Source organism: Schistocerca americana, chromosome 1 (assembly GCF_021461395.2).
Source record: "Schistocerca americana isolate TAMUIC-IGC-003095 chromosome 1, iqSchAmer2.1, whole genome shotgun sequence".
Classification (NCBI taxonomy): Eukaryota; Metazoa; Arthropoda; class Insecta; order Orthoptera; family Acrididae; genus Schistocerca; species Schistocerca americana.
The window spans coordinates 530,067,048-530,087,426 of NC_060119.1; the positions used below are offsets into that span (position 1 = coordinate 530,067,048).

The following is a 20,379-nucleotide window of genomic DNA, read 5'->3' on the forward strand; positions in this document are numbered from 1 at the left end:
GCTTTGAATAAACATTGTCTAAATCTGTTAATGTTTTATGCGATTCAGAATGCCTGCAAACGTCCCGAATTTTATTTTAAACACCCTAAAAGTTGTTAATACCGGCAATAGTAATTCACCATGAATTTTCGTGTGGAACAGTGTCTACAGGGAAAATATCTAAGAGTGTTAACAAGGTTCAAATGGCTCTGAGCACTATGGGACTTAACATCTTAGGTCATCAGTCCCCTAGAACTTAGAACTACTTAAACCTAACTAACCCAAGGACATCACACACATTCATGCCCGAGGCAGGATTCGAACCTGCGACCGTAGCAGTCCCGCGGTTCCGGACTGCAGCGCCTAGAACCGCACGGCTACCGCGGCCGGCACTGTTTACAAGGAAACGCCATTCATTTTCGGTATTGATTTCTACGTTTAACATTGCTTATCACAACTTTCTGTTCACTACCAAAACAATGGGTCCTTCGAGATTGTTAATGTCATTTTTCCCTAGTGGCCTCGATGTTTTGGGTGAGTCAAGTTCGAAATTCCCATTTTTTCAACATTCAGTACTCGCATTTGGCTTCAAAAAATGACAAGTTTTTTATACATTCTGTAAACGATGTTGCAAATGCCAAGCAATTTACATAATATACCCGTTGACAAAAATGTATACGGATACTTAAACCCAATCTCCGAAAATGTAAACTAACGAATTTTCATTTTGGCGCTGGGACGATTTCTCCAGAATCTTATCGGAGCCATACAGTGACGGATTCCGAATTGCCAGTACCCCAAAGTCAAGCGGTGGTAGAGCAACTCTCACGGCCCGCAACTCTAAATTAACACAATAATGAACATTAGCGTTAGCAGGATCGCCGTTGTGCTTACCGGACGAGTGATCCCATGTCCGCTGGCGTTGTGTGCAACTCACTGTTTGGCCCGTCCACCCCGTGTTGTTGGCGAGTGGCAGAACCACCACTTTTACTTGGGGGTGAAATTCGCTCTCACTCGCCCTTGGAGCCGCAACGCAAATACCGGCCTACTTCTTTCGGCTAGGCATCCGTAGCTGTCCATGACGGCAGGGCCAACCTCTTCGCCATACCTTCCACATTCATACCTTCCATATTCTCTTACATGTTTGGAAAGTGAGAAGATTCTTAATGTAAAAGGAAGATATGAGTATTCATAAGAGTTTTTAAATCGCCATACAGTCAGCAAAATACAGTTGTTGGGCAGTGTTTTGTAAAGAATAGGAGTTGGTAGGATGGACAGCACGTGCAGCAGATGAACGAGCAAGGCTGATAAAGTAATGTTACAGCATTGACCAAATAAGAAAAGAGATATAGGGATAGCATACGAATCTCAGCGCGGCTCATGAAAAACCGAAACGGGTTTGAAATGTAAATCTGTATTGTCTTTGGATAATAGTAGAAACGTAATTGAATGTCCTGCGTAAAAGCAACCTCACAAAATAACGACGAACACACACTTAACTTATTGAAGTATTTTACCCATAAGAAAACCTCCGTTTAATTAGCAATCATTTAAATAAGATATAAAATCCCACCAGCTATTAATTTAACTTTCCATTTGTTTTATTGACATTACATGAGGCTCTTCAGAGGACATTTTGACATATTTTAGGTTACCATCGAAAATGATCAATGCAGCCTGTTCACAGATTAGGGAGAGTACCATTTGGGCACACGACAGGTAGAATTTTTAGGTAGTCACGCTGAAGAAACATTCCACATCTTGTAGCTGAAGATAAATTTTCCAATAGCAATGACAATTTATACTGCAGCAAGCATTCGCGCCCCATAATTTTTTCCAAGAGGGCTCAGTATTTTAAAGTTGCTACTTTTTAGAGTTCCGTATCTAAATCGGTTAAAACGGAACCCTCATAGAAGCACTTTTCTGTTGTCTGTCCGACTATTAAGAAGCCATTTTCTCAGGAACTTACAGCATATATCGTTGAATTTTACGTTTATTAAGCAATTATACATATAGAGACTTGGGAGTGTCATTATGTTTAATATACTGAAGTGCTCCTTACAGCTTTCTCTTGGACCTAATCCTTGTAAACATCTAATTGCCTTTTTTTTTGCCAATTGAATACACAGTTTGTGCCTGGTGAATTACCCCATAACAGAATCCCATATTGATGAATCTCCTTTGGGGTGACACATTCTGCTGTCAACAATTCAATGACTGCACTTTGCATAAATCGCGTTGGCTGACCATCTGTGCAGGGTTCCATACTTTACACTACAACACAACCGTTCAATGGTAAAGGCTTTCCGCCAATGGAGCTGTAGAGAAGATACGGAATAATCCAGTACCTGCCGCATACCAGTGCTGCCAACTGTTGAAGAGTTACGAAGGTGGAGGCATTACTTTTAAGTGAACCCTCGTATATTCTATCATGATGTTAATGTAAAGGAGGTACATAAAAGTGACCATTTGTGCCAAAACAGTCTCGCTTATTTGGCGTGTGTTACAAGTGCAGCAATAGTAGAAAGACCTGATTCATTTTATCTAGCAGACAGTGACAAAATAGACGTAATCAAATCGAGAAACCACACCAGTCTTGGGTACTATTCGTGTTAACACGTTTTCAGTGTTAGACAACGACAATTTGATTTGTCCTGTAGCAAAACGTTTGATGAACTTTGATGTGGTAATAGACTCTTTCTCAGAAAGGAAAGCACGCTGTGTAAAGTTGTAGCAACATTAGAGACAAAACGATTCTAGGACCTAAGGATTGAAGAAATGCGTACTGTCTTGCTTGTCTCTTGTCTACTGTTTTTATGTTTCCTATATTTAGTTTTGTGGCACACAAAAGAGGAAGTTATAAGCCAATAGGCAATAAAGAGTGCAAATTTCATGAAGAGTTCTTATTCTCCTGGTGACAAATAATCCCACCCAGCATTAATTGTGAGCTTTTTAAGAGGGGTACGATGTCGAACCGGCCAACTGGGAGCAGCAGAGGAACCACAGGACATTTTAATTTCCACAGTCCTGAATAAAGGTTGGATGGCTTCTATTACAAAATATACACGTTTTAATTCCACAGAGCGAAATACAGTGACTTGCGATAAATGAATGCTGTATAAAGAGGCGTGCCACTGCACTTTGGCACACTGAAGACCAAATAATACATATTACATTTCCTGTAATATATATGTGTTATATATAAAACTGTTCAGAAAGATGTGCGCTACAAAATTAAAAATCGATTTTTTAAAAAAATATTTGATGTCCCATCTCAAACTCTCGAGGGGGAGTGGGGGTTGTGGTGGTTTGCCACTGTCAATTTTTACTCCCAGTTCGGAAGTATTGTAAGATCTGGGGTTGTGTCCATTGTCCAAGGTATTAAATGATACCAATCATAAACTACTGCTTGAAAATTATACTGATATGGAGTTGTGGTGCTGCTCTGATATGGTTTAAATCATTTTTATAACAGATACCAGAAATAGTTCTCAAATTAAAGTGATTATTTTCTGGATATAAGAAAGTGAGTTATGAATTACCTCAAGGTTCAGTGCAGGGACACCTGTTGTTGTTGATATTCATAAATGAAATGACAAGATACGTAACACGAGCTGATGCCGTACTTTTCGCTTGTGATACAATTCTCTTCATTAAAGCTCAGAATGAGACTGACTTGAACAAAAAATAAGAATCAGAAGACTCAAATAAATGGTTTAGGAGGAACAGTTTATTTTAAATGAGAAAAAAGCAACATTATGAATGAACTTCAGACACACAACTAAGAAGGTTGTGGTGTCGATAGGTCACATCGACCTCGTAAAGCATGATCTTTGAACTCTAACTGCTCCGACAAGCCGCCGTGTTAATGTTCCAGTCAGCCTTTGTACCTTGTACAGTGTACACGTGTTTCTTTCTTTGTGATGAAATATATGTATGTATAGACATTAATGGGAACAGTTTGTTGCATATACAGTTATCCGTATTCCCTTTTCACATATTGGTGACCCTGAAGTTTCTACGTCTTCCGGGACTTCTGCGCCGGCTGTGTGGAATCAACAAGTTTTATGTCCGACGCCATGGCTGCCTCACCCAACATTTTATATGAGGATTTGGAGGCTCAGCTACTACTACCAGGCCACTCCAATCCCCTGCCAATGATTGTTTCACCACTAACAGACAGTGATTTACGATCTCCAACGAAGTTAACCTCAAACTTTGCAGCTCTACAATGGTCGAGTGTTACGCTGTTACCTCAAACAATGGACTCAGGTTTCGTGTCGCCAGACTGTGCACGCCAGCATGTAAAAGGTAAAGTGGAGGATTTCCAGAATCGTGCAATGATCGATCGATCGATCGATCGCTCGTGTAGTGTTCAAAGGGACCCAAATTCACACACATGCTTTGATCCTGTACACGTCGCAATGTCGGTTACAGTAGTGTCGTGTGCAACGCCACCATTCGAGCAAACCACACACACAGACAACTGCTATCAAGCTATGCTAGTTTTGCCTTCCTCACAATTTAATAATGGACATTTTTATACATAAAGTTCGCCAGGCTCAACCACCTGATCTGTCGCCCAGTTTCTCGACCACGTGGGTTCGAGCACACCCGACTGCGCTTCGCCATCCAGGAATGTTGTACCACGACAATGTGACTGCCAGCAGGTTTCACCAGTGATTTATTGTCCTACCACACGGGGTGCATTTCCAATGTGCAAAGAAAACTCTCGCTCTTGCCACACCAAGTACCAAACCAACTCCCTTACCCCCCCTCCCCTCCTCTCACGGGGGCCTCAATTCTGACCATACAGCAACTCGCTCCTTCCGCAGTACCATGTCTGTGCCTGCTGCGCTGGCCTTCCTCGTCATTTCCGAGTACTGTGCCTTTAACCTCCGGTCCAGTTTACAGGCCTACCTCACGCGCCGCTCATGTGTTTGTTCCCACGGTACTGACCGTGCCTTTCGCATCGTGCTTGCGTGACTCATCATGGACATTGCACCCAGCTGTTGTTCAGGACGTGTTTGCCAGTAGCACGCCCACACCAGTAGTGCCAGGTTACAGGACAGCCTATCCTACCACGGGACAGCGGCCTTCCAAGATATGCCAATGCTACCATCCTCGTCTTCCTCCCCTGACCCTGGCCATCCGCTGAAGCTACCTCCTTTATACGAGGACAACCCCATTTCATGGTTCAAGCTTGTGTAGCACCTTTTCTAGTTACATCAGGTTGCCGACGACAACTCTAAATTTCTATGCCTCGTCACGCACCTCCATGACCACTCAGATTTAATTTGTGACCACCTCCTTTCGCCACCGACACCCCCAAGATACGAGTTCGCCAAGAAGACAATATTGGACCGACACACCTGCTCTCCACAGGAATTAATAATCAAGATCCTGTACGAGGAACACCTGGGGAACTGCACTCCATCACAACTTTGGCGGCACCTTCGACTACTTGTGAGTAACACACGATGCCAGAAATTACCCTGTGGGAGATATGGTCTGCGAAGTTACCTACCAACCTCCAGATACACCTGCTACCGCACTCGTTTGAGTCTTATAGGCTCTCGCCTTCGCATCACAGATCAGCTGTATGCACTACTGCAACAAAAACAACCAGCACACCTCTCACCGCTTGTTGGCACTACACCGCCTGTTTACCGGCCATCTGTGGGTAGAGGCAGGGCTTGTTCCGCCTCCATGCCATCCACACCACCAGGTAGTACTCGTTTGCTCTCCCCTCTTTCCGAGCACTCAAGAATCGCACATGCGCCATACATCCCAGGTTACATTCCGGAACAGATCAATGAGGACAAACCTCCTCCACTGTCACAATCACCGCCACCGCCACATTCAGCTCATCAGTACTGTTGGTACCACATGATTTTGGGGATGAGGCCAAGAAGTGCAGATTACCTTGCCAGCACCCAAACGCCGACCGCAGGATCTAAAAGACACCGAGTCCTGCGGGGAACTTCACAGGCGTCCTCAAACATTGCATTCCGTCCGGTCGTCCGCTCGGCTGAGCGGTCATTTATACGTGACTGACATTTCTTCACGACTTGTTTTCCTACTTGACACAGGCACTGACATGTCCATCATACTTACATCGTTGGCTCCTCCAGTTATTTCACGGACAAAGTCGCTTCTACGCGCTGTCAACGACTCAACATTACAAACTATTGGCTCTGCCAAAGTTATGGTGCATCTATCTCCTTCTCTACGTTTCCTGTGGACTTTTTACATTGCCGACATTGACGAACCAATTCTCGGTACAGATTTATTTTCCCATTACAAACTCTCCCCGAACATAACCCAAGGTTCAGTGCTACACCACCCTTCTCACACTCAGATACCGTGCTCAGGCACTTATGCTCATTGTTCTGTTTCTGTCGTAACGTGATTTGGTTCACAAGTGCTCCACCCTCGCGGAAAAAATTGTGGCCTGCATCACTAATCTACTGTCCGAGTATGATGCAGCAGCGCAACTCTGTCGGCAAAACGACGAGTTGAAGCAATGCATTGCCTACTCTTTCGATGAGCTCACCGCAGCTCGTACCTCGCTGCTGCAACTGCAATCCACAGTTCCTTCACCTGATCGACCTTCATCAGCAGACACCAGCACAGACACTCATCAGGTTAGATCAAAAACATTCACTGCGTGTGACGATTCGCGTTCAGTGATCTCTGCACCTACCACATGCCTGCTACGTGCAGTGCCATGTGTTTCAAACAACGCTTCTAATGACAGTTGTGTTCACAATGCGAACACGCCCACTGCGCAGGCAGCTGCCCCACGTGTTGGTAAACATTGCCCATTTCTCGCGCGCCAACCACGAGATTCGGCAGCCATCGCCATTCCCTCGGCGGCACCAACTCGTCTCTTGCCCGCACGGGTTACTCAAGGTAAAACTGACAACAGACTGTCGCCCCGATCCAGTCTGTGTTGTGTGCACAGAGCAACCTCACCAAACAAGTGAACGCCGTGCTCACATAATAGGCATGTGACTTTTGTGCTGCCTTTTCCCACTCATACTAACAGCTATGCCTCATCGTTCCCCACTTGTCCCAAAACTTCACGTCAGGACCTTATTCAGCAGTGCAGTTCTCAGGCTCTTCCGTCATTGACGGAATGACACACAAGATAATTGCCACTACCGGCCCTCCTATTACGCACAAGGTTAGACGCCTCAATCCCATTAAGTTGCGCGCAGCCCAGCAGCAAGTTAACGAACTTCTGGAGGCAGGCATTCTACAGCCATCAGACAGCAATTGGTCTTCACCGATTCACCTCGTCACCAAACACGTCGGTTCTTTTCGAATATGTGGTGATTACAGACGCTTAAACACTTCTACCGTCATGGACTATTACCCAGTGCCGAACATAAACGATTTCACCCATTGTTATTGGGCGCCACAATCTTCAGTGTGATTGACTGTACACGTGCCTATCACCAGACTCCCTTAGCGCCGGAAGACATTACAAAGACTGCTATCATCACACCACTCGGTTTGTTCCAATACAACTTCATGCCATTCAGCTTAAAGAATGCAGCACAAACGTGGCAACGTTTCATTGACTCAATCTTACGACAGCTTGAGTTCTGCTTTGCATACCTGGATGACATCCTCATTTTCAGCAAGTCGATGAAGATCATTTATCCCAGGTCCTCCAGACCTTGAACTCCAACGGTGTCGAGGTCAACAAAAATAAATTCCAATTGCACCAGCCTTCTGTGACATTTTTGGGTTACACTGTCTCCACAGACAGAACACAGCCTCCCAAATCCCGCTTGCAGGCTATTACGTCATTGGCACCCCCAGCTACGTACAAAGAACTCCAACATTTCCTGGGTACTATAAATTACTACTGCTGACATCTAACTTCTGCCGCCACCGTGCAAGCCCCTCTGACGGACTTACTATCCGGCAAACAGACTTCGGGCCTTAAGCCAGTTGGTTGGATTGAACCTATCCTAGAGGCCTTCAGGGCGCTAAAGACAGCATTAACTCATGCGATCGTACTCGCCCACCCCAATCTGTCTGCCCGAGTTGGTCATCGCTACGGACACCAGCGACATCACAGTCGGGGCAGTATTACAGCAACACAAGGGCGACACGGTTTCACTCCTTCATTTTTTCTCTAAAAAACTGTCTACAGCACAGAAGAAATATTCTGCTTTTGATAGAGAACTTCTGGTGGTCTGTGAAGGTGTTAAACACTTTCGCCCTAACATAGAGGGCTGTTCTTTCTTTATCCTAACTGACCACAAATCACTGGCGGACACCTTCTGCAACCCTCCCAAGGACTCACCCCCTCGGCCACTTTGACCTTGTCTCCCAATTTACTACAGATGTACGCTACGTCACAGGCATGGAAAACATACCTGCTGATTTCTTTTCGTGCATCAATACTGTCTCACACTTAGTCGATGTGTCTGACCTCCCTGCTCTCCAGGCCTATGACGATGAATCTCAAGCTCTCTTTATGGATCCCTAGACATCGCTTGTGTTTACCAAAGCCACGTTCCATGGCGTTTCGGACAAATTGTGGTGCGACTCTTCTACTGGCACTCTGCAGCCGTTGCTCCCTCCCACGTTGCGCCGACAAGCCTTCAACACCTTGCATAACCTCGCCCACCCTGGTGTCCACGCCACTACACACCTTGTCAGCAGGCGTTTTGTTTGGAAAAATTTTAAGCAGGACTGTCAAACCTGGGCACGCAGCTGCATTTCCTGCCAACACAACAAAATTGGACGCCACACCTCTCCACCCTTTGCAAGTTTTACATTCTGCAATGACGTTTTTGTCATGTACATATGGACCGTATCAGCCCTCTGCCACCGTCAGAGGGTCACAGATATATCCTCTCCACAATCTACCACATGTCGCGTTGGGTGGAAGCTGTTCCTTTACCCAACATCACAGCAGAAACCGTAGCCAAGGTACTTGTCTCATTATGGATCACTAGGTTCGGTTGCCTGTCCACCATCACCACCAACCAAGGTCGACAGTTCGAGTCAGCACTTTTCACGATTTTATGTAACCCTTGCAGTTTTAAAAAAATTCATACAACAGCCTACCACCAGCAAAGCAACGGTTAAGTGGAACAATGGTTCCACACCCTTAAAACAGCACTCAGGTGCCATGACTGCCTCTGGTCTGAGATGCTTCCTTGGGTGTTACTCAGTCTCCGTTCAACCTTTAAACCTGACTTACAGGGAACCATCTTCGAATTCATTTTCGGCGATAACCCGGTTCTACCTGTGGTGTCACCGCCAGACACCACACTTGCTAGGTGGTAGCCTTTAAATCAGCCGCGGTCCGTTAGTATACGTCGGACCCGCGTGTAGCCACTGTCAGTGATTGCAGACCGAGCGCCGCCACACGGCAGGTCTAGAGAGGCTTCCTAGCACTCGCCCCAGTTGTACAGCCGACTTTGCTAGCGATGGTTCACTGACAAATTACGCTCTCATTTGCCAAGACGATAGTTAGCATAGCCTTCAGCTACGTCATTTGCTACGACCTAGCAAGGCGCCATTATCAATTGCTATTTATCTTGTGATGCATGTACCGTCAGACCGATGTTCACCAATTATGGATTAAAGTTAAGTATTCCAGAAGCTACGTACTTTTTTACTAGACTCAACTCCTTTAACTGTTCCAGACCTCACGCCAGCCTGCGTGAGCTTAAAAGCGTGCCTTTTGGCTACCTCCTAGTGGCTTGGCTGTCTTGCCAAGTCACAACAGTATGGCGCCAAGGATTGGCGATGAGCCAATTCGCGTTTGTACCAATACTGATATTGCCCTGCTTTACTTGTCATGGCTTCGCCACAATCTCCAGATGTACAGTCCGAATTTTATCGCTTGCAGAATCAGCAGACGGAGGCCTTACTGGATGCCCTTGGACAGCTCGTCCAGGGTCAACATGCGATGCAAAACGATGCGGCAGCCGCCGCTCCACCGCTACCGCAGCCACAACACGCAGTTGCACCACCTTTTCATCCTTTTGATGCGGCACTGGAAAGCTGGACGGAGTGGTCACGCCAATTTGGATTCCATCTCGCCGCCTACTGAATTCAAGGTAATGAGCGGCAGCCTTTTCTCCTTTCCGCCGTAGGCGTCCAAACGTACCGTGTGATAGTGAAATTATTTCCCCAACGCGACGTAGCAACTCTGTCCTAGGAAGAAATTTTGTCTGCGTTAGATACATATTTCAAAGTATCAGTCAATGTAGTTGCCAAACGGCATACGTTCTTTCGTACAAAACGTACGGACGGTCAGACTAATAGCGAGTGGGTTGCAACTTTGCAAGGCCTTACTAGGGATTGTGCTTTTGAGTATGAATGTGGACTCCCTTACTCAGATACTATGGTTCGTGATGCAATTGCACAGAACGTTTCTGATGTTCGTATACGGGAACAGATTTTGAAACTAGTCAATCCCTCCCTTCAACAAGTGATAGACATATTGGATCGGCAGGACACACTTGATTTTGCTCAGGAATCATTTGAAATTTCACCAGCCGTGTGTCACATTAACCGGCCCGCCGGGCGAGCTGCACGGAACAGTAAACAGCCCTCGCGCCCATCCGCGCAGCTGCCGCCAAGACCTCAGCCACGTGTGCCGCGCAAGCAAGCAAATGCAGTGCTAAAATCATGCCCGCGGTGTGCTACTAGACATTCGCGTGAGAATTGCCCGTCACGCCAGACTATTTGCTTTTTCTGTAATAAAAAAGGACATGTTCAAAGTGTTTGCCAGAAAAAGCTCCGCTCGGAAGCTCACGACCATTCCAGGCCCTTTGCTTCGCATCGGAATCGAACCCAGAATACTCAGACTCGTGAACCTTCGCCCATGGAAATTCATGTAGTTCATTCCACTCCGCCCAGTGCCACTCTCTCTAACAGTGACTGTGTTTGTCCCACAACTAGTGTGCGTTGACATCGCCGGAAATCCCGTCAAGTCGCAAGTGATTCTGTACCAGTGTCAGTTTATGTTGCACGAGACAGTCGCTCTTGTCGTCAGCAGGACAATAAACTTTTTGTAGACTTGGACATTAATGGCAACGTGATACCATTCCAGCTCGATACCGGAGCTGCAGTTTCCTTGATCAGTCAAGACACGTACAAACAGCTGGGCACCCCTCCGTTGCGTGCCGCAAATGTTAAGTAATTATTCAGGACAAGTAATCCCTGTGTTAGGACAGTGCAGCCTTCTTGCAACATACAAAGGACAAACAAAACTTGTGTCATTGTACGTCCTTCGTTCTTCTTCTGCAGTGAACTTGTTTGGTTTAGATTTATTTCAGTTGTTTAACTTGTCTATAGTCAATCAGGTCAGGTCAGGTCAGGTCAGGTCAGGTCAGGTCAGTGAACCAGACTGTGCCTTCAGACAGTGTTTCTCGTCTATGTGACGAATTTGCAGACATTTTTGCACCGGGCCTTGGTTGCGCCACGAACTATAAAGCACATTTGGAACTGAAAGTTAACGCGCAACCGAAATTTTTCAGAGCGTGCAATGTTCCCCATGCATTGCGTGATGAGGTTGCAAGAACATTACACGATTTGGAATCACAAGGTGTGATTGAACGTGTGCAGGCTTCTCTCTGGGCATCACCTTTAGTAATTTTGCCAAAACCTTCCGGAAAATTGAGACTTTGTGTGGACTTCAAGGCAACAGTGAATCCACAACTGGTGATTGCCACTTTTCCTTTACCCTGCCCGGAAGATCTTTTTGACAAACTGTGCCCGGCTAAATATTTTTCGAAGTTGGACCTAGCAGATGCGTACTTGCAAATACCGGTGGACGACGAATCCCAGCGCGTTTTGGTGGTTAACACGCATCTTGGTTTGTACCGATTCAAACGACTGCCATTCGGGTGTGCATCTGCCCCTGCATTGTTTCAGCAACATCTACAAACTGTTTGTGCGTCGGTCCCTACTGCAGCAAACTATCTGGACGATATTGTGATCTCCGGAAAGACGGAAGAAGAACATTTAGCCAATCCCAGAACATTATTTCAGGTCTTGCGACACAATGGTCTTCGCTTGCGGAAGGATAAATGTGTGTTTTTTGCTCGTGACTTACCCTATCTGGGCCATGTACTCAATGCCCAAGGCATACATCCCAGTCCAGAGCACCTCCGTGCCATACAAGACTTGCCTTCGCCGCAGAATTTGAAGCAGCTACAGAGTGTGCTGGGAAAAATAAATTATTATCATCGCTATGTGCGCCACGCCTCTTCTATTTCAGCTCCGCTTCATCGCCTACGCCATAAAGGTGTTCCGTTCGTCTGGACGACGGAATGCGAACGCGCCTTTCGCCAGTTGAAATCGGCGTTGCTTTCCAATACTTGCCTTACGCCATTCATCCCCGAAGCCCCTTTTGTTGATGGTGGATGCATCGGATTTCGGGATCAGTGCTGTGCTTGCGCACAAAGATGTTTCGCACGATCGCCCTATTGCCTTTGCGTCCAAATTGCTCTCGTCTGCACAAAGAAATTATTCATAGATCGAGAAAGAAGCATTGGCTCTCGTATTTAGTGTTACAAAGTTTCATGATTTCTTGTATGGTCGTCACTTTACCATCATCACAGACCACAAACCTTTGACATCGCTTTTTCATCAGAACAAGCCTGTACCTCCATGTACAGCGCAGAAATTCATTCGCTGGTCTATTTTCCTCTCGCAGTACCACTACAATATCTTGTATCGGTCCACTGCTAAGCACGGAAACGCCGATGCGTTGTCCCGTTTGCCTGTTGCTGAGGATAGAGCATTCGATTCTTCTGAACTTGCTTGCATGTTCATTGATGCGGAAACCGATGACGTGGTCGAATCGTTTCCGATTGATTTTCGTTATGTAGCTACAGCCACAGTGGCTGACCCTGTCCTTGCTACCGTTCTGCATTTTGTTGCTACGCAATGGCCCTTGTCAAAGTCATGGATCGAGGATCCGTTGGTTCGCCGATTATTTTGCTCACGAGGAGAGACTTTTTGTACGACGTGGTGTTTTGCTGTTGTGTTCTGATAATGATCAGTCCAGAGTCGTGGTCCCACGTTCGTTGCAGTCCTCTGTCTTATGGCTTCTCCACCAAGGACATTGGGGTATAGTGCGAACGAAACAACTTGCTCGTCAACACTGTACTTGGTTTGGAATCGATGCTGCGATTACGCATATGTGCTCTTCTTGCATGGCGTGTGCCGAACAACAATCCGCACCACCGCGGAAATTCTTTGCATGGCCGAAAGCCACTACCCCTTGGCAACGCTTACACCTCAATTTTGCTGGTCCATTCTGGAATGCTCGATGGTTGGTTCTGGTTGATTCATTCAGTAATTTTCCTTTTGTTGTCCGGATGTCTTCCACGACGTCTTCTGCCACTATCCAAGCGTTATCCGCTATCTTTTGCATTGAAGGTCTTCCAAAGACTATTGTTTCCGACAATGGCCCACAATTCATGTCCGCAGAATTTGTCATTCTGCAAGGCCAATGGTATTCAACATCTGCCGTCCGCGCCGTTTTCGCCGCAGTCAAACGGTGCCGCTGAACGATTGGTCAGGACTTTCAAGTCACAGATGTTGAAGTTGAAAGAGTCTCATTCTCGGGAGGACGCCTTATTGCTCTTTTTGTCCACGTATCGCTCTCAGCCCCGAGATGGTCGCTCGCCGGCTGAGTTGCTCCACGGTCGTCCTCATCGCACCTTGATGTCTTTGCGACATCCGCCGCATCAGGTTCCTGTGCAGCGGCAGACACCTGCTTTTGCCCCAGGCGACGTTGTATACTATCGCAACTATCGAGGTTCACGGCGTTGGCTCGCAGGGCGCATTCTTCGCTGCCTCGGCCGCACTATGTATCTGGTTTTGGGGGCCTCTGGTGAGGTGCGTCGGCATCTCAATCAGCTGCGCCTTTGTCATTCCACGGGTTCTGCCGCTCCCCGTCTGCTTTCAGCGACGGTGCCGTCCGGTCAGCGCCTTGGGGACCCAACTACTGGCTCGCCTCATCCCCAGGTGTTACCGGAGCTGCCTTCCATTTTGCCCCATGGCGACGCGCCGCCGCCTGTTCTCCCGCCGGCGACGCCCGCAGTGGACGCGTCGCTGCAACCACCGGGCGCCTCCCTGGGTCACGCGCCGCCGATCGCTTCCCGTGACCAGTTGCCCTCCGCCATGGACTTCTTGCCCACTCCGGACCATAGGACGTCTTCGGACGTAGGGTGCCCCGACCCGATGGAGGTCGACCCTTCGGCCCCTCCTGTCTCTTTACGGGCGCATACACCGCATGTTGGCGTGCACCCTGGAGTAGGTTTTCAGGCGTTTCCTAGCTCCCCTCGGACCGAATGGCAGGGTGCTGGTGGCACAGCCTCGCCTGTTGTTAGGCTCCTCACCTCATCGCATACGTCAGCATGGGGTCCTCCCCACGGCGGGCGGAAGCCTTATAACACAACCGTACGCCGATTTGCGGGGGAGGAATGTGGTGTCACCGCCAGACACCACACTTGCTAGGTGGTAGCCTTTAAATCGGCCGCGGTCCGTTAGTATACGTCGGGCCCGCGTCTCGCCACTGTCAGTGATTGCAGACCGAGCGCCGCCACACGGCAGGTCTAGAAAGGCTTCCTAGCACTCGCCCCAGTTGTACAGCCAACTTTGCTAGCGATGGTTCACTGACAAATTACGCTCTCATTTGCCGAGACGACAGTTAGCATAGCCTTCAGCTACGTCATTTGCTACGACCTAGCAAGGCGCCATTATCAATTGCTATTTATCTTGTGATGCATGTACCGTCAGACCGATGTTCACCAATTATGGATTAAAGTTAAGTATTCCAGAAGCTACGTACTTTTTTACTAGACTCAACTCCTTTAACTGTTCCAGACCTCACGCCAGCCTGCGTGAGCTTAAAAGTGTGCCTTTCGGCTACCTCCTAGTGGCTTGGCTGTCTTGCCAAGTCACAACACTACCTGGGGAAGTTACCCTGCCTCAAGCACCCATGGATTTCCCCACCTCCCCAGACTTTATTAGTAGAATGCGCACCCACTTTAGAGATGCACGGCTACAGCTGCCTATAAGTCATTCCCTGCCAGACACTTACATGCCAACCGCCCTCAACACATGCTCCCACATTATGCTCAGGGACGATTCCATTAGACAACCCCCGCAACCCCCTTACCTAGGCCCCTTTGAAGTACTCCGGAGGTGCAAGACGACATTTGACGTTATGGTTAAAGATCGCCTGCAGACCATTTCGCTACACAGGCTCAAGCCTGCTTTCATGGACTCTGACACACCTCTGCCATCCTAGTCGGACCATTCGGACGAATTTTCCATTGCCGAGCCCGATAATAAGTTAGCTCATCCCATGGTAGGGTCTTCTCCTTCTGATGATTCGTCACCACAGTTCGTGGGTTTCCCAAGCATGTCGTCATTAACCGCATGCACAGGTTTTGATGATGTTTCATCTACTGGAGAGACTTGTTCTCCGACTTTCAACTTGCGCTGCAATGTACCACCTAACCACGTCAACAACTTGTCGATTGTCGCTTTCGACTACCGTGTGTTCATACTACTTACAGACACTGCAGACTCGACACTCAATGAGGAACTAGATGTCAAGATAGTACATAGCCTGTCCATCCCCCAAGAGTGTGATCCATCAAGAGTTTATGCGTTCATCTCCTTGGATTGCTTGATCTGCCTTAGGGGCAGGCATGCTCGCAAGCCGCATCCCTCCCCACAGCTCTACTCCCAGGCCACCGATGTGTGGTCCACCCCCGCTGGCTGTCTGATTATGTTGTGGACCTGCAGCCCGTCACCGCGCCTTTGCACACCACCCTGACTGAGATGGAGCTTCCAGTTGTGTGCCTGCCACCTCATACTACTCACTCTGATGCCGACACCCACACGACCTCCCCTCTGGCCTCACAGGCTGTACTCCGTACTGCGGGGGGCCTGTGTGTCGTTGATAGGTCACATCGACCACATAAAGCATAACCTCTGAACTCTTGACTGCTCTGATGAGCTGCCATGTTAATGTTCCAGTCAGCCTTTGTGCTGAAATATATGATATATGTATGAATAAACATTCATGGGAACAGTTTGTTGCATATATAGTTATCCATATTCCTGTTTCCCATAATGTAGAGCCTCTCATAATTCGTTCACATATTTTATATGGTATCCTGGTCTGGGGAAATTCTGCGAATTTGCACATATAAAGAGTACTGAAGCTACAAAAGGAAGCTGTAAGATGTATCACAAAATTATCTACTACAGATTCCTGCAGAAATAAATTCAGGGAGGTGAACAATTAATGATAACATCACTATACATTTATGAATAAGTTATCTATGTAAAAAGTTACCATGCTGCATTGTTAAACAGAGTTATCCATAACTATAACACAAGAAATAAAAATGATTATCATATTGAAGCAAATCGGCTGAAATTAACCCACAAAGAGCCTCTAAAAGCAGGATGCCTTCAATACAACAGTTTGCCAAACTATATAAAAATAATAGAAAACTTTGTTTTCAGAAACAAACTAAAATGTCACTTGATTAAAACTTGTCCATGCAATGTGCACGAATGCCTTGCAGCAAAAAATTATTTCTTTCATATGTAACTCTGCAAATACGTAAGAACTTTCAGTAAGCATAAAATGATTTTAATTTTCAGTAGTTACTTATGTATATCAATGTTTCTTTTTAGTTGTGTAAAGAAAAAAACTGGGGATGAGATTTCAAAAAGCAGATACTTTCATAATTTTAAATTTCTGTATAGTAAATGAGCATTTTGCCAGAATAGAATTACCCAAAAATAAAACAACATATCCCAATAGACTATGCATAAATGCGTAATAGGTACACATTAATGTTTGTTCACCACAGCACTTTTAAGCATTCTAAATACTTAGCAGCATTAAATCAGAATTGATTCCCTATAGTCATGCCCTGAAATGAGGGACGTCCTATCCGAGATAGTTCCCACCCCTCCTGAAGTGGGATTCTGTCACTGGCCTAAGATGCAGCTGAACATAACACACTTGATTTCAATGGCTACATCACTACCTAAGCCATGTGGAACATTCCCTCCGCCACCAGCTTTTGTGAATTGCACAGATGGGAGTTAGTCTTACAATACATTCTCCACTCCCGTAATTACCCTGTGGCCTCAACCTACAATAACTACTGAAACTTCCTGGCAGATTAAAACTGTGTGCCCGACCGAGACTCGAACTCGGGACCTTTGCCTTTCGCGGGCAAGTGCTCTACCATCTGAGCTACCGAAGCACGACTCACGCCCGGTACTCACAGCTTTACTTCTGCCAGGATCTCGTCTCCTACCTTCCAAACTTTACAGAAGCTCTCCTGCGAACCTTGCAGAACTAGCACTCCTGAAAGAAAGGATATTGCGGAGACATGGCTTAGCCACAGCCTGGGGGAGTTTTCCAGAATGAGATTTTCACTCTGCAGCGATATCCATGAACCATAGGAGCAGTTATTGTCAGGAAAATGTCAAACAGCACATAGAATTAGATGCCTAATACATCATAGTATGCTGAAGCTGAATTGAAGTTCTCATTAAAAATGTAATACAACAAACTGCTTTTTAAGCTCAACTGAATAGCCATCTTGTTTTGATATGCTTTATGGTTTGAGAGGCAGAGCATGTTAGCACATTCTCCTTAGCCTTCTTTCCTTGCAAATATGATGATATATATATAGACACACACACATACACTTTGTTACTTTGCTACAGGATGCCCATACAAAGTAAGCAAATAAGTGAGTTTGACTTGTATCATTTTCTTTATTGCACACTTAATTTTTTACATAAGTGTTGTTTGAACCTATTTCTTTGGCAGGTAACGATCTTCAGCAGCTTTTAGTTCACTGTCGTGCTGTAGTCTGAACACTTCTTTGACTGGAACAATCTGAAAAGTGATAGTTGTATTAACTACTAAACATTCATATTAGTTTTTTATTGTTGCTCATGATAATTTGTGTTGTTCTTGTAATTGTGTTTGTTCAAGATTATCTCTAAAGTAATAAATCTGTATGTTTTATGAGTTACACATCTGGATTGACATTTTAGCACAGTGAAAAATCATAATATTCTGGATAAAAGCCTTCTGGGATTTTGCTAAGTAAAAACAGTATCTTATGACTCAAATATCACAATACAATTAACATTTTATAATTTCAATATCGTATTATTCTGTGGCTTATTACGTTTTCAAATTTATACTGACTTTTTGATCACCCAATATTACGTGTTATTGAGTAGTATTTATGATAGGTCTTACATGGTCTGTTAACATCAATATCTTCACAAATAGACAGAGGAAAGATTTGTGTAGCGCATTTTATGGAAGCCAGGCATAGCTTAAATTTGACTATTTGTACTAGTAAATTAACTAGGAATTTAAATTTATTCCACTGTTGTAAGTCAAGAAAATTACTAAATCAGTTAACATATTCATGTACATGGGTGACATTTCAGAAGTTTCATCTTGTGGATAAAGTACTTGCTTGTAGTAACATTATGTGACTATCATTACTCCTTCAAACTGTAATGTTGACATGCAAAGGTACCAGTTACCAGGCTAAATATGCTGAAATAACCAACTCTTTTTCCTATTTGTCCTTACTATGTTATTGATTATAATCAGTGCAGTATATTCTCACACTTTTTGACAAAAAGATGTAACTGGCAGTACACAGTTCAGTAATGAGTTAAAAAATCATTTATTTCAGCAGCTGTGTTACATTTAATGAATGGCACTATGATACACAAACAGCATTTTCCATGTATCCAGACCATATTAGCTAAAGCTGAACCAAGCAGATAGGTGCATATTAATATGGTGACCTGGTTCTGAGGGAGAAATAACAGAGGATTCACATTGGGATTTTTTCAACTTAGAATGAAGAAAGAAAGGTGATTTTATTCAGTATGATTGCATAAATAATGAAAAGAAGCTTATGTTGAAGAAATGAGGCAGCTGATAAATATGTGTACATTAGATGTTGAACTAGTAAGGCAGAAGTGGTAGACTAGATCATGTTAGATGCATGCCTTGCTAGCCATAGGGGGTGGCCCAAGGGGACCACAGCTCTTTCATGGGTGTGTGTGTGTGTGATGAACATAGGGCCTCAAGCTATTGCAGGCTTTCTTGTTTTCTGGACAGCATTCCCTTCCTCATATTCACCCTGTCTTTTGAATCTCATCCCTCTTGTACTTCCCTGTTTCTCTCTGTGTTTCCCCTTGTGATGACCCATCTGTTCCCTTGGCTCCACTATTCCTTATTCCTTCTCTGTCTTCTGTCCCCCCCCCCCCCCCCCCCCTCTCGTCGTTTCCCTTCTTCTTCTTCTTCTTTTTTCCCCACCTTGGGGTTTGACTTCCCTTTCTAAATTCATATGTGGGGAAGAACTTTCTTCCTAGCGTCTCCACCTTGCACCCCCCCACCACCTCACCCACTTTTTAGGTCGCCAGCATGGTAGCCAGTCCATATGGTGGGACTGTTATGTACTCACATGGCTGATCCCTTTCACAACACAGGGTTCACACTTCTTGTACCTGACTTGTCACCAATTGTGTGTGCCTGGGACTGGGTGTTCATCTTTTTGAGGCATTGAAATTCCCAGCAATGATCACCATACCAGGGTGGGTGGAACCCTCAGGGTGAGCCCCTGGCCAGAGTGGGTGGTATCAGGCTGGATGCTCTGAACATATTTGTGGCCCCTTATCTGTGGCTGTCTCTTCAGACAGGAAAGGTTCTCTCTCCACTCCTACTTTTGCATCCTTGGCCGTCCCATCGATGGCCACCCTCTTGGAGGAGGGCCAGTTCTACCGGGTAGAGGCGAAATACTTTCTCTGTTTTACTTTATTTGTTCCAGGATAGATGGTGAGGATGGTGAGATTTTCACCACTATCAAACCACTCTTTTTTTTAGAACACATCAAAAATAAGTTTGCTGAAATTGATTCATTTAAGCAAGATGTAATCGGTTTCCCTACTGGTTAAAACCTCTTCTGGCAGTCAGTCGTCTTCCCTCTGTGCTTGTGAGCATTTAGGAGATGTCCTGGTGATAGTTACTCCGTACCAACCCATACCTATGGGCATTGTTTTCCACAGGGACCTCCTCCTGCAATCTGATGAGGAACTCAGGACTAATCTGGCATGGTGTTGCATTCATTTCTTCTGCCGAGTCCAGAGAGGTTCTAAGGACAATGGCATTGATACTGGAATTTCATCCTGGCTTTTGAGGGGTTACCCTTCTAGAAAATGTCAGTTATGGTTTACTATTGCAACGTGAAACACTATACTCCCCTCCTATAAGCTGTTTCTGGTAACTTCATTTTGATCACGCTTTGTGATGTGAAGCAAATCCCA

General features: G+C 45.7%; 1 protein-coding gene across 2 annotated transcripts in view; it reads right to left on the reverse strand.

The window, feature by feature from the left end:
• Nucleotides 1-17,769: 17,769 nt before the first annotated feature.
• LOC124605387 (phosphoenolpyruvate phosphomutase-like) overlaps nt 17,770-20,379 on the reverse strand; it is a 51,294-nt gene continuing 48,684 nt past the window's right edge. For both annotated transcript variants that reach the window (XM_047137030.1, XM_047137039.1), the window contains exon 8: nt 17,770-17,917. In XM_047137030.1, the coding sequence (XP_046992986.1) occupies nt 17,834-17,917 (84 nt within the window). In that variant the 3' untranslated portion in view covers nt 17,770-17,833. The remainder of the gene's footprint in view (nt 17,918-20,379) is intronic.